Source organism: Plecotus auritus, assembly GCF_963455305.1.
Source record: "Plecotus auritus genome assembly, chromosome: 7".
NCBI classification, from domain to species: domain Eukaryota; kingdom Metazoa; phylum Chordata; class Mammalia; order Chiroptera; family Vespertilionidae; genus Plecotus; species Plecotus auritus.
Genome location: NC_137774.1, coordinates 80,950,968 through 80,964,401, shown reverse-complemented (window position 1 = coordinate 80,964,401; position 13,434 = coordinate 80,950,968). Strand labels below are relative to the sequence as shown.

The 13,434-nt window shown below is 42.6% G+C and overlaps 1 protein-coding gene and 1 pseudogene across 2 annotated transcripts in view; both read right to left on the bottom strand.

Annotated features, from left to right (window-relative positions):
* Window positions 1–13,434, bottom strand: part of SHISA9 (shisa family member 9) — a 301,910-nt gene that overhangs the window by 26,464 nt on the left and 262,012 nt on the right. Inside the window, exon 3 of the mRNA XM_080682813.1 lies at window positions 1,241–1,396. Coding sequence (XP_080538939.1) covers window positions 1,241–1,396 — 156 coding nt within the window. The remainder of the gene's footprint in view (window positions 1–1,240; window positions 1,397–13,434) is intronic.
* LOC308254471 (EF-hand calcium-binding domain-containing protein 14-like) overlaps window positions 11,347–13,434 on the bottom strand; it is an 88,042-nt pseudogene continuing 85,954 nt past the window's right edge. Inside the window, exon 5 of the transcript in view lies at window positions 11,347–12,763. The product of the transcript in view is annotated as an EF-hand calcium-binding domain-containing protein 14-like (transcript). The remainder of the gene's footprint in view (window positions 12,764–13,434) is intronic.

The following is a 13,434-nucleotide window of genomic DNA, read 5'->3' as shown; positions in this document are numbered from 1 at the left end:
ACCCTCACCCCCCTGGTGTCTGTGTCCATTGGTTAGGCTGATATGCATGCATACAAGTCCTTTGGTTGATCTCTCCTCCTTACCCGCACCCTCCCCTACCTTACCTCTGAGGTTTGATGGTCTGATCGAGGCATGAGTGGGGGGGTATGGGGACAAATGGGGGCAAAGGACACATATGTAATACCTTAATCAATAAAGAAAAAAAAAGAAGCTGATAATAAAAGAAAGCATGTGGTCGGTGGGTCTTCTGCCCAAAGTCTGACTTAGCCATGGCTGCTGCTGTCACCCAATAGGACTCTGTCATGAGTACATTCTTGAAGATCCTGGGTCACTGTCACACTCCCTCATGTCCGAGTTGGGGAATGGACCAAAGGGCTGTGGTAGGGTAGTGGCAGGAGCATAGGCTTCAGAGTAATAAAAACATGGGTTCAAGTCTCAGATCTGTTGCCTACAGCTGCTTGATTCGGGGCAAGTTCAATTAGCCTCCCTGAGTCTTGGTTTCCTAATCAGAAAATTGAGACAATAACTGTGCCTTCCTCTTTAGCTCACTGTGAGAAAATGAGACAGGATCAAAGGCCCAGTACAATGTCTCGCACTTGATAAGAACTCGGTTAGTAGCAGCTCCAGGCTGCCTGTCCCAGGAAGTACTTACATCCTGAAGAGCGGGAGCTTCCTGGGATGGGAACGTTATGCTCACCCACTTCTCAGAGATAGAATGACTGTGTGTAGATGAGTTCTGTTCACTAAAGGGCAAGGCATTCGGAGGCTCCGTGTCCTAGATTATATGTTAGATTCCCTGAGGCAGACGGTAGGTGCAGAAGGGGCTGAGGTGTCAGTGGGACCTGATGAGCATACAGATCCTCCTCCCCAGGTAACAGCCCCAACATGTGCTGTCCACCCATCCTGCCCCACACAGCCAGTACAGACTTGACCTGGGTCAGACAGAAAGCATCTGAGGGGTCTGATCCTTAGTGAACTATATCCCAGGTAGAGAAATCCAGAATATATAGGTAGGTTGAATGATAGATAGATAGATAGATAGATAGATAGATAGATAGATGATAGAAAAAGAGACAGAAGAAAGAGAAGAGAGAGATTTTGAGAGATAGATAGATGAAGAAAGGGAGAGATTAGAAGAATGGAAAAAGGAGTTGAAAAAAAGTTGGAGAGAGAGAGAAAGATCTGGATGGAACAGCAAAGTAGAGAAGAAAGGAGAGAGGAGAAACGAAACAGCACTTACCGACAGCCTTCAAGGAGGCGTATTTGTTGAGCTCTTTGCCAGGAGGCTGCTGTTCATAGGGGTTGGAAATCTGGCCCAGGCTGGGGTACGAATGTGGATGGCCCATCTGCTGCAGCAAAGGGGAGGTGGGCACTGCGTTGTTCATCTGGCTAGAGTCTGGAAATGAGACAGAGAGAGATGGTCACAGGCAGTGCAGGTCCTTCTGCCAACCCCCACCATCTTGCCATATTCATCGAGACCAAAACTCCTGACCCTTTGGAGACATGAGAGAACAGCAGAGGACGTTCGGGCACATCAGGAACCACGGAACACAGTCTTCACTGGAGAGCAGGTAAGGACAGATGGATGAAGGCAAAGGACGCACCCAGAAAGTCTCCACCTCCACCATAAATTAGCACAAGGTCCTATCATTGTAGGGGCTGTTTTTTAATTTATTGATTTGAGAGAGAGAGAGAGAGAGGTCCAGGGTGAAGAGAGAGACAGGGAGACATTGATTTGTTGTTCCACTTACTTATGCATTGATTGGTTGCTTCTTGTATGTGCCCTCACTGGAGATCGAACCTACAACCTTGGCATATCAGTACGACGCTCTAAACAACTGAGCTACTGGGTTAGGACCTGTAGGGATTACTTTTATTATCAAAACAATATATGAATAAGAAGATGATCAACTTCATAATAGTCAAGGAGATGCAAGTCTGAACAACAACGAGAAGCCATTCCTTTGCCAAGGGAAGGGCAAACATTGAAAAGATTGAAAGACACCAATACTGGCAAAGAAGCTGGAAACTGGGCAGTCTTATCAACTGATGGTGGGTGTGTGATGTGCAGTATTTGTGGAAAGGAATCTGGGAGTGGGTGCTGAATTTAAAGTACATGTGCATGTTGATCAAATAATTCCACTTCTAGGGACTGAGCCTTCAGAAATATAAGCACCAGGATGTAAGGATATTCGTTGAGAGATGTTCATTGCACTGTTGTTTGTAAAGTGAAAACACACATACTCAGAGAGAACCCATCTGAACTCCTATCAATATGGAAATTCTTTCTTTAATTTTAACGTTCATTTCATTTACTTTATTATTTTGAGCATGTTCATTCTCTTATTCCTATTCACTATTTAAATTTAATTATGTAGTAATTGTTAAATAGCAAATATACCTGCACATATATGCAAGTTATTCACCCACCAGCCAACTTAAGAACTAGAACATAATCCATGCTTACAAAATTCTTAAATTATTGTACATCCATATTATATACATAATATATGCATACATATGATGGAATATCATTCACCCACTAGAAAACAATAAGTTAAAAATCAGTTAACCATGTCAAACTGAGTAGTTTCTTATGGTTTTATATTGTTAAGAGGAAAAAGAAAAGAAAAGAATATAGCATTTTTTTTGCCTGGTTGGTGTGGTTCAGTGGTTGAGCATCGACCTATGAACCAGGAGGTCACAGTCTGATTCCCAGCCAGGGCACATGCCCGGGTTGCGGGATCGACTCCAGTGTGAGGTGTGTAGGAGGCAGCTGATCAGCAATTCTCTCTAATCATTGATGTTTCTCTCTATCCTTCTCCCTTCCTCTCTGAAATCAATAAAATATATTTTTTAAAAAGAACATTGCATTTTTGTTGAATAAAAGAAAATCTATGCATATTTTTGTGTGCTATGGTTTGCAAAGAAAAAATATGTCAAGACACACAAACTGAATACTGGTTACTTATGTGAAATCAGATTCGTGGCGCGATTCAAGAGGTTTCTCTGTGGAAATGTTCTCTAAGTTGAGATTTGGAGATCTAGATGTTAGTCAAGCTGGGGAGGTAGAAGGTGTTGGGGAGGGCGTTCCAGGCAGAGGAAGCAGCACGGATGAAAGTCCTGAATTGGAGGGAACAGTGCATTCTCAGAAACTGAAAAAATGCTCCGTGGCCACTAGCCAGGCATGCTGCAGAGCAGGGTGTGAGGGAAGTGGGACCAGGTGGGGCTGAGAGGCTGGCAGGACCCAGTAGACCTTGTTAAGGGTTTCCTCCTCACCCTGAGAGCAATGAGATGGATGAACAAGAGGCAAAAGTCAAATAGGAGACAGGAGTCTAGGTGTCATAATTATGGCCCCATTTCAGGCAGGAAATACAGGTTCTCTCCAACTTCAAGAAGCACATGTGCAGATCCAGACAAACATGGCAGGGCTTCTGGCAGTGCCCTGAAGATTCCCAGATATGCACCCATTTCCCAGCTGCTGTGTCAGCCGCTAACAGCTCACAGCTGCTCCAAGTATCTGGAAAACTTGCTCTCTAAGCTGACCGGAGGCACCACCCAAGTTCTAGTGTGCTTAATGCACCTCACCCTCACCACCTGGGATGACCAGCGACCAATGTCCAGCTGATATTAAGATCCAAATACCAGCCTTTGTCTCAGGTGGGGATGAATTATGGAGCAACAGATACCGCAGAGCTCCCAGGGGTTGGGACAAATTTATGTGTGCCTCCTTTATCTTTAACATTTTGTTTTCCTCACAACCTTAAAGGTGTGTGTGTGTGTGTGTGTGTGTGTGTGTGTGTGTGTGTGTGTGTGTTACCTGACAGGCAGTCTCTCAAGTCTCATGCTCTGTACCCCTCTTAAATGCTGCTTCTAGACAATTCAACCCATGACATGCATGGAAGAGCTGGGCTTTAGAAACCAATAAACCCAAATGGAAAGAGGCAGGGATTTCACAGCTGAGACACAGAGATAAGGAGAGCATTTTTATCACTGCACATGCACAGGCCATCACACAAGCCCAACTGTCTAATGGAAATATCATCAAACATAAGCCAAGTGCCCAGCCTCTGGCCAGCATCTGAGGAGGCAGCCCTATCTTTCTCCATGATAGCTTTTTGGCTAAGATTCAGCTGGGGCAGGAGAGGTTTAAGATTAATGAATTAATGGTGGAAAAGATATTGCATAAGATACAACTTTCACTGGACCCCAGACCCCAAGGTCCTTTGACATTTTCCTCTCCAGAGCAACCTGCTGGGGAGGTCTGTCTGCTTGCCCTGAGCATGTCCATCCAGACATGTTTTGTGCCCAAATGTTGGTCCAGTTGGAAGTGGCTTATTGTAAGTTCTCATTCTGTGCTTTTCCTCATGACTTATTTTTCTAGTGGACAGCTTTGTTTACGTGAGTTCACCACTTCCTCTGGCACTTCCTCATCCCCATTTGAGTCACTGGATGAGCTGCCAATCATGGTAACTGCCTTAGTTTGGGTTTTCCCAGAAGAAGTCACTGAGACAAGGACTCAAGTGCAAGAAGCATAAAGAAGAGATGATCTCAGGAAATACTGGTAAAGTGGAGGGGGAGTGAAACAGGGAAGAGAAGGAAGCAGATAGAGAGTGCAATGCTAAGCAAGAAGCAACTGTGGTGAACTGGAGTTTAATTCCACTCTAGAATTCTGGTATGTTGGTGTAGAGTGCATGTCTCAGAATTCTGTCACCCCAGGAGAAGGGAACACCTTAGTATTTATACACTCATTCCCACTAGTCATTGGTTGAGGACCAGGAGACAGTTATTCTTCAGCACTTGCAATCTGCCTTGTTCATGAGCAGAGTGAGCTCTAGTGGCCAGAGAAACTCTTACTCAGAGATGTAAGAGCTGGCAGTTGAAATCAGGCCAGTACCTCACCCTTTTGGCCACAGAAGTGAGCACATGACTCAAATCAGACCAATCACACCTTCTTCTTCTCAGAGTGATTAGGCCAGAAGTGAGTGTGTGATCCAGGCTGGGCCAATCAGAGTTCTTCCCTGAATTTTTCTATTTGGAACCTTTGGTGTCAAGGAGCTAGAAGGCATGAAGTCAAGTGAGTATGAATCTATCACATGGATGAAAGCATTTTCCATTGTGAAGAAATAAAGGACAATGGGCGAGAAGCAGAGGAGAGAGGGAAGCCCCTTTCTAAATACGCTAGTATGCTTTGAGATTACTGTCACTTGTAAGGTAGACTTCTGACTAGTGTGATTGTTATCTGGAACTGACCAAAGGGGAGGATGACCATGGGGCTCTAAGGATTGTGTCAGATACAAAAGACAATACCCCTGGGTTTTCTACACAGCTTCCATAGATATTTCAAACAGCAAATTCCTTAGTTGTGCATACAGAATTCTCAAGGACATTCATAATTAACTAATGTCTTAATGGAAGTCCCCTCCCCTCCCATTTTCCCCCTGGAAATAGATTCCAAACATTAGTCTGTCTAGTTACAGAGTTGACCTCTTCATCCCATCAGCCAATGGGAGCCCTTCCTCCCATCTCTTTGCTCCTAGTCCCAGATCCCACCCACTAGGCACAAATCCTATTTCCAGGCAGGTCAGGGGAAATGCTAAACACTTCATTAAAGAAAATAGAAATCTGTATAGATGTTCCTCACCACTTGGGACAGCCTTTTATATTATTAAACAGAATATTTAATATTCCATTATAAAGTATTTGCTTTTGGATGACTCTCCCAAGCCCTGAACTACCTCAAGGGCAGCGAGTAGTTTACTTAATGTAAGTGGGTATGATGGAGAAGGCTCACCAAAATGATACCTCACAAAAGAAGAAAGGAGGCTGCCCCAAAGTTCCTGCTTTCACATTCAGAACCACAGGAAGCAAATTTCTGATGGTTTTAGATCATCATTTTGTGCTAGCTTCCAGGCATTGAATATTCAGAAATATTGAAACCAGTCTCAGGCCAGCGATTAAGAATTATTAAACAGACATTTGTGACTGGGTTTTTAAATGTTATTTCATTTTACTGAACAGGACCTCACAACTCAGTTTCTCTGTGAATTTTCCACAAATACTAGTATATCCAGCTACGGGAGAGAAACAAAAGTGTAGATGGAGAGAAAACCCAGCTGGCATCCAAGAAAATAGAACAATAAGGTGAGGGAAGAGTGGATAAGATCAGGGTTATAATCTGAAAATCCTACCGTGGCCAATTGAGAGAAGGAATATAAAGATAGATAGATAGATAGATAGATAGATAGATAGATAGATAGATAATAGATAGATTTGAATATGCAGTATATAGATATCGATATGTTTGAATAGATGTATATAGAGATATATAAAATGTCTTTTGCACAGTCATGACCATAAAGAGACTTCAGTAAGACCAACATGTCTTGTTCTTAGCAGGATCATTTCTCTTCTAGACACACCTCACCTCTGTAGAAAGGTACTTCCTACCCAAAGCCACAAGAAGACTTTCCCTGCCTCATTATAATCTTGCAACTCTTTCTGAAGCTTAGATATAATTAATAAGAACATGATGTCCTGTGATGCTGCTTTCCGTCAAGACCCTCAGTCAGCAAACAAAAAGTTGATAGCATCCTTATGCTCTCCTTCCTAAGAGAAAAGAGGGGCCTCATGTATTTGACCAACATTTTTTTCAAATAAAGATTCAGTCACTTTAATTGGAAGCATCTGGCAGATTTACATCAAGGTAACCACCATGTAAGTGTCATTATTACGTGGTATATCTTAGTCACCAAACAGATAAATGAAATGAATGCCATTCAGATAAGATCAGTTAAGGTAAAAATGCTCAGTTACAAACTCTGGGATGGTGCTCCAGGTTTCTCAGTCCAGGAGACAACAACTATCAGAAACTAGACCAACTTGGCTCTTCTGGGAGGAAAGGTTATAATCTGCACATCCTGCCCTTGCCAATTGAGAGAAGGAATATAAAGATAGATAGATAGATAGATAGATAGATAGATAGATAGATAGATAAAACAAACGTATTTCAAGGCATATCACAAGAAAGAATAGCACAGAAAGGTACAAGGTGGTGAAATATTATTTTGTGGAGCATATATTATGTGCCAGTCACTTGATAAAGAACTTCTTTGTATCTATAATTTCGTTTCTGTTTTATTTCTTCATTTATTTGTTTCTGTTTGGTTTTGGTTTTCAGATACTACATATAAATAAAACCATATGGTATTTGTCTTTCTCTGTCTGGCTTATTTCATTTAGCATGATCCCCTCTATGTCCATCCATGTTGTTGCAAATGAAAAGATTTCATTCATTTTCATTGCTGAATAATATCTCATTGGATATGTCAACCAATGGTCATTGGTGCCAATTCAGTGCCAACAGGAACCCCCAATTAATGGTGCAGTGAAGACAGAAACTTTATTCATTGCAAAAGAGCTCAATTGTAAAATAGCACCATTATGAGGTGGCCCCGGGGCCAGGCCCCTCTCTGGCTAGACAGCTCTGCTCTTCTCCTCAATGGTCTGCTCTGCTCCATGCAGGTCTGCTTTGTGCTGCGCTGGTCTGTTCTGCTTTGCTCTGGTGAGACATCTTTGGTGTTTCAGCTAAGCCAGGGAGACATAGTCATCAGTCACCACTGGGAAGGTAAAGTGAGCTCCCAGAGCCGAGGGGAGCTGGCTTACATGAACAGAAGTCCCCACCCCTGGTTCCTGATTGGACCATCCTCATGCACATGAGGACTCCAAATCCTCACAGTTTGATTGGTCCAAAAGGCACTGTCCTGATAGATCAGAACAGAGCCACTCTGATTGGTAGGAACTGCACAGCTCTGATTGCATGAGGAAAGCCCCAGTCCTATTGGTTGAAATAGGGTTCCAGGGACTCTTTTATAAGGGTGGGCTCAGATGGCAGATGGGTAGTTCAGCACAGGCTTCTCCTGGAAGAGCAGTTTGCATGAGTGGTCCTTGTGCAGAAATAGCTGCTAGATTCCGTTTTGTGTGTTTTTTTTGTTTTGTTTGTTTGTTTGTTTGTTTTAATTTGAGCCCAGTTAGCCACCAGGAGCTCTCCTTAGTAGGTGTCTTTTTTTCCTCAGGGTTCACATATATATGTACCACATCTCCTTTATCTACTTGTCTATCAATGTGCACTTGGGTTGCTTCCATATCTTGCTATTGTAAATACTAGTAATGCTCTAATAAACATAGATGTTCATATATCTTTTCAAATTAGTGTTTTTAATTTCTTCAGATAAATACCCAGAAGTGGAATTGCTGCATTTTGTGGTAGTTCTAGTTTAAATTTTTTGAAGAACCTGTTTAATGGTTGCCAGATTTTGGGGTGGGGTGGGAGAATGGGTGAAAAAGAAGAGATTAAAATGTACAAATTGCCAAATATAAATGGGAGGGAAGGTGGCCAGTCATGGGGATATAAAGTACAGCATAGGGAATATAGTCAATAATATTGTAATAACTCTGTATGGATCACTTTGTAAGTTTTATAAATGTCTAATCACTGTGTTGTACACCTGAAATTAATATAATACTAGTGGCCCAGTGCACAGATTCATGCACATTGAAAAGAAATTAATCAGAAGAAATATTTTAATATCGCTATTCGCCCTTTCTCTATAATAGAAGTGTCAACCAAATTCACGATTGACAATGACAGATTGAAACACACGCGTGCGATTGGCGCCAGCAAAAGCTTTATATGTATCGTGCATGTGCAAGTCAACTTAGCCTTTTATATATATAGAATAAACTTGCTTAATTAGATCTGCTTTCTGATGTAGCTAAACTTTTTCCAGCCCAGTGAAGCACCCCAACTTCTCTTTCAGGTAATTGTCAGCAACACAGCAGTAAATATCAACACGAAGCAGATTATTATTGTAGATCACACAGAAAGAACAAAGGGTAAAATATTTAACTGCAGCAGTGTTTGACTATATCCTGCACAGTGAGAAAACCTGAGGTCATTTTCAAGGTCCACCATTTCTTACTTCTTTTCAGTCGGGTCAAGTTTCTAAATTTTCTAAATCTCCATTTTCTGGCTAATGAAAAGAAAATAAGATTCCATCAAGTCTCCTATCTACTTACTCCAGGATTTCTGTGAGGATCAAATGAGATGAGGCACAGGAAAACACTTCACAGACATTTGGTAAAAGTGTGAAATGTTTCCACCTGGCTATAAAGCAAGTGGTGTTCCTGGGCTGAAGAAACTGCAAGGAGACTAGTCGTCGCTAGGGAGAGGAAGCCAGGTGATGCTATGTGACGTCATTGCCCAGCGTCTACAGCCACCATTTCTGGGCTGGACTGGGCTGTGGGCTGCGCAATTTGCGCTATGGGGGTCTTGGCAGCCTTGGCTGTGATTTGGTGGGCTGTTGCTCCAGGGTAGTGGTGGGGCCTGTGTCCCACTTGGGAGAAGCTGAGTGTTGCTTTGTGGGCACCAGGTCCGCGGTGCCAGTGCGTGTCACGGCAGCTCCTGCATTAAATGTCTGTCCCCTGGTGGTCAGTGCACATCATAGTGACTGGTCAGACCCTCAGACACTTAGCATATTAGCCTTTTATATATATAGATTAGATGTCAACTATAATTGAAAAAAATTTTAATTTAAAAATAAATAATTTTTAAAAAGAACTTTAATGCACTATCTCCTTTAATCCTTATATTAATTCTATGGGGTAGTGATAAGGAACAATATATTTTTGGGGGGAAAATGTTTAATTTAGATAAATTAAAATGGTTATAATACTGATATGAAATAACCAAAGTTCAAATCAAGTCATGGAAACCTTGAATTCATTCCCCAAACAAAACCAAAACTGCTTATACATTATCAAAATAGCTCCACTAAAGCAAAGGAGTTGGACATTTCCTAATGTGAGAAAACAGCAAGGTAGGTTAGGTTGGCATAACAAACAATGCATGCTCTATAAAGTCAGAAATACCCTAATATGTTCTGGTTTGGAAATAAAAGAAGGGAACGCATCTGGCTGGAGTTGGTAAGCGAGCTAATGAGAGGTGTAGCAAATGGAACTGTCACTAAAAGCAACTCAATAGCAGGCCATTATGAACATGAGCCCATCACAGTTAGAATCTTCAACTGTGACCAGCGAGACCATCAGGGGCACTGAAAGCCGTCCACCCCAATGGGCGTGGCCACCAGGGAATAGTGCCCAGTCTTCAGCTTTGATGTTTTCGGGCACATTCCTAAGTGCCAGGCCCCTCTCTTCCCTTAAGACCACACCACAGCCATCCCCTAAGCTGGGTTCGCTCTTCTTTTGGTTCCTTTTTGCCTGATTTATAAGGAGGACCTTTAAGTAAACATTATACCAAGTGGTACAGAATAAAAGAAAATAAAGTCCAATAAGCAGTGTTTTTGGTAATTTAAGAAAGCAGCCTTAGTGGCTGCCAGAGGGAAAAGGTCTAAGTATTAAAAACCAAAACCAAACTCAGCACTACCATCGACCTTCCTCTCAGAGCTACACACAAGTCCCAGGTTGGGTAAGTTAGGATAATTTACAAAGAAAAATCCAGAATTAATACTGAAGAATAGGCTTCTCAGGTTCTTCTTAAGCCAATGAATCTGATCAACTTAGAACAAAGGCGTTCTAGATGCCCTCATTGTGCCTGGAGATAGGGCACTTTCCCAGGCTGCGTGACAAAGGTATTCACTAGTCTGAGAGTACGGTAGGAACACCTCTACCAAAATGAGTAGGGGGAAAGGATGGAACTATATACCTGCTCAGGGATGATGCTAGCAGGGCAAGCTTGAGGTGAGAACAGATGATAAGCTAAAAAACGGAACAGACTCCTCCATGGATAGCTATCCAATGCAAAAGAAACGCACATACAACAAAGAGTTAAGGTGTTCTCAAAGTATCTGCCTATGAATACAAATTTGAAACTAAAAAGGACAAGCTACATTACCTTCAAATATAGTTCATATAAATTAGTTCTCAAAAAAAATACCTTCCAGGTACAGATATACTGTCTATAGCACAGTATATACAAATATAGTAGTATAACTCAATTTATTTCTAGAATGTTATTTGGTTGTTACAAAATCCATCAGGGTAAATATATATATATATATATATATATATATATATATATATATATATATATATATGGGGGGGGGATGGAAGGCAACCAGAAGAGTAATCTTCAAATTACCTAAAGTACCAGGCTAATTTTGTACTATATTTTAACCTTTCCAAGAGAGTGAAATAGCTCAGTTGGGGGAAAAAATGTTTTTAAAGATAGAGAAACATAAGCCATAATGAGATAAGCAGACACATTCATGGGAAAAGACTTCATCTTGCTTTTACTAAATTTTGATATTTCTAGAAAAAAAATCAAAGTTAGCCCACACCAAGCTGAATATCATATAAAGAAAAAACAAACTTAAGGGTTTCTATATATGCTAGTCTTAGCTCCAGGAATGACTATCTTCCATCTTTGTCAGCATCAAACTCTCTCAAACTCTCTGGTGCTGGCATAGCAGAACCTAAGGAGTTCCAAATTTCCTGGGAGGTCAGCTTCCCATCCACGTTCTGGCCAGTCTTATGGAATAAATCCCGAAGTTCTTGGATGCTAGGAACTCGTAGTAGGGATATAGGTTTAGCTGGGCAGCTTTCTCAACATGATCTCCCAGAGACTGAAAATTTTGGCAATGCTGATGGCTTTGAAACTCTGTACTTGCTCTTTATTGGAGACCTGTTGCTCTCAGCTTGTGGGTGAGAATACTGATCAGCTGTAGTTTCCGGCTTAGCTTAGATAGCCGAGAATCTGAGCTAGCTTCCCTCTTTATGCTTTGGGTTTTTACTGTATCTGGTCACCTGATGCAAAGACTCTCTTTTCAGAGTGGCAGCTCTATCACTCCTCCTCCTGAAGGACAGTTGCTTGCTTTTCTACCTTGCCCATAGCAACCGGATCTCTTTCTACCAAGCTGACTCTGGGTAAGGTTACTGACTGCCTCATGCATCCCTTCAAGTTTAAGATCATTCTGTCTCTGGTACCCCCCTAGGGCACTGTTCACCTCCTCTAAAGAGTTGTGAAGGTACAGGATATCCTGTTTCAAATTCCCACTGTGGGTTTTGTTGTCGAGTTCTGATGGAGCTGAAGGCAATGGAATAATCTGGTTGCTTCCCCTGGTCTCTGCCAAGGAGTGCTGATTCATATCACTCTGTGGTCACTCCATGGCTTCTTGTATCTGTCCACAGTTTTCTGTTTTGCCTCCACAGCAGGAGGGACACTGTTTACGGTATTGCCAATGGAAGCTACGCTCTTCTGAAGTCCCACCACAGTGGCAAGCAGGCTCATTAAATCTGCCTCTGACTTAACATCGACTTTGAGGGGGTTTGCTGCAGAATTCAACAGAGAAATCTGCTTATTCATGTCTATGTTTCTCCAGACTGTCTTCAAGCCCACCTCTCCAATTCAATCTTCTCTAGTTGTTTTTTGTTTGCTGAATACTTCATTAAGTTTGGGAATTTCTTGGAATGAACTTTTCCGAGTAGATTCCATTGTTCTAAATTTTTCCTTGAGGGCATCCATATCCTCCTTCAGAGCAGCGGGTATCCACAGCAAGCCAACGCAGGCTGCTAGGATGGCAAAAGCACAGAGCAGAGAACAGATTTTGCAGCATCGTAAACAGTCGCCCTTGACAAATCGAGAGTGATTTCCAACTTCATCGAATTCCTCCTCCTCCTCGGAGCTGGATTCAGTGTCTGAGGCAGGAGGCTCAGCGTGGAGCAGGCAGTGGGATTCCTTCTCTGACTGTCCCCAGACAAGCCAATCACTGCATTGAGCTCATTGCTTTTTCACCTTCTTGCGTGGGGTGAGTGGAGCACCCACTCCGGAGCTGCCAGGTTTGTCTGTACCTGATGCCCAATTCTCTCGCTACCTTGGAGCTGCCTTCTAGGGTGAGGGATCCTGGGCTAAAGCCCCCGGGACACTCACACCCAGGGGTGAAATTGACCAGATGTTCTGGAGCTGGAGATTAGAGATCAGAGGACAATAGAACTCATGGATGGGGGAAGTCACATACATGTGGCCAGGGAGCTGGTGATCCGAATGAACAAGGTGCTAGGCATGAAGTGTCAGTTAAAAGCCTGTTAAGGGGACAACTTTTGTCTCCCAAAGGGGCTGAAAAGCTGAGTCAAGAATGAGCGATTCTCAGCCATGATAAGTAGGTAATATTTCTAAGGGTACTCCAGGAGTGGGGAAGGACACACAAATAGCTGTGTGTCCTTCTGAGACTAGATTTCCAATGGAGAGGGAAAAGAAACCTGTTAATGGATGGGACGGGAGGGAGAGGTACAGAAGGAGACAGTGGGAATGTGCCAGCCCTTCCCTAGCTAGACAGGTGGCAGCAGGAGGAAGCTCCCATTTGCTACAACCCAGACACAGCCTGGGCCCCAAGAAAATGCCTGGGTCCAGGTGCTCAC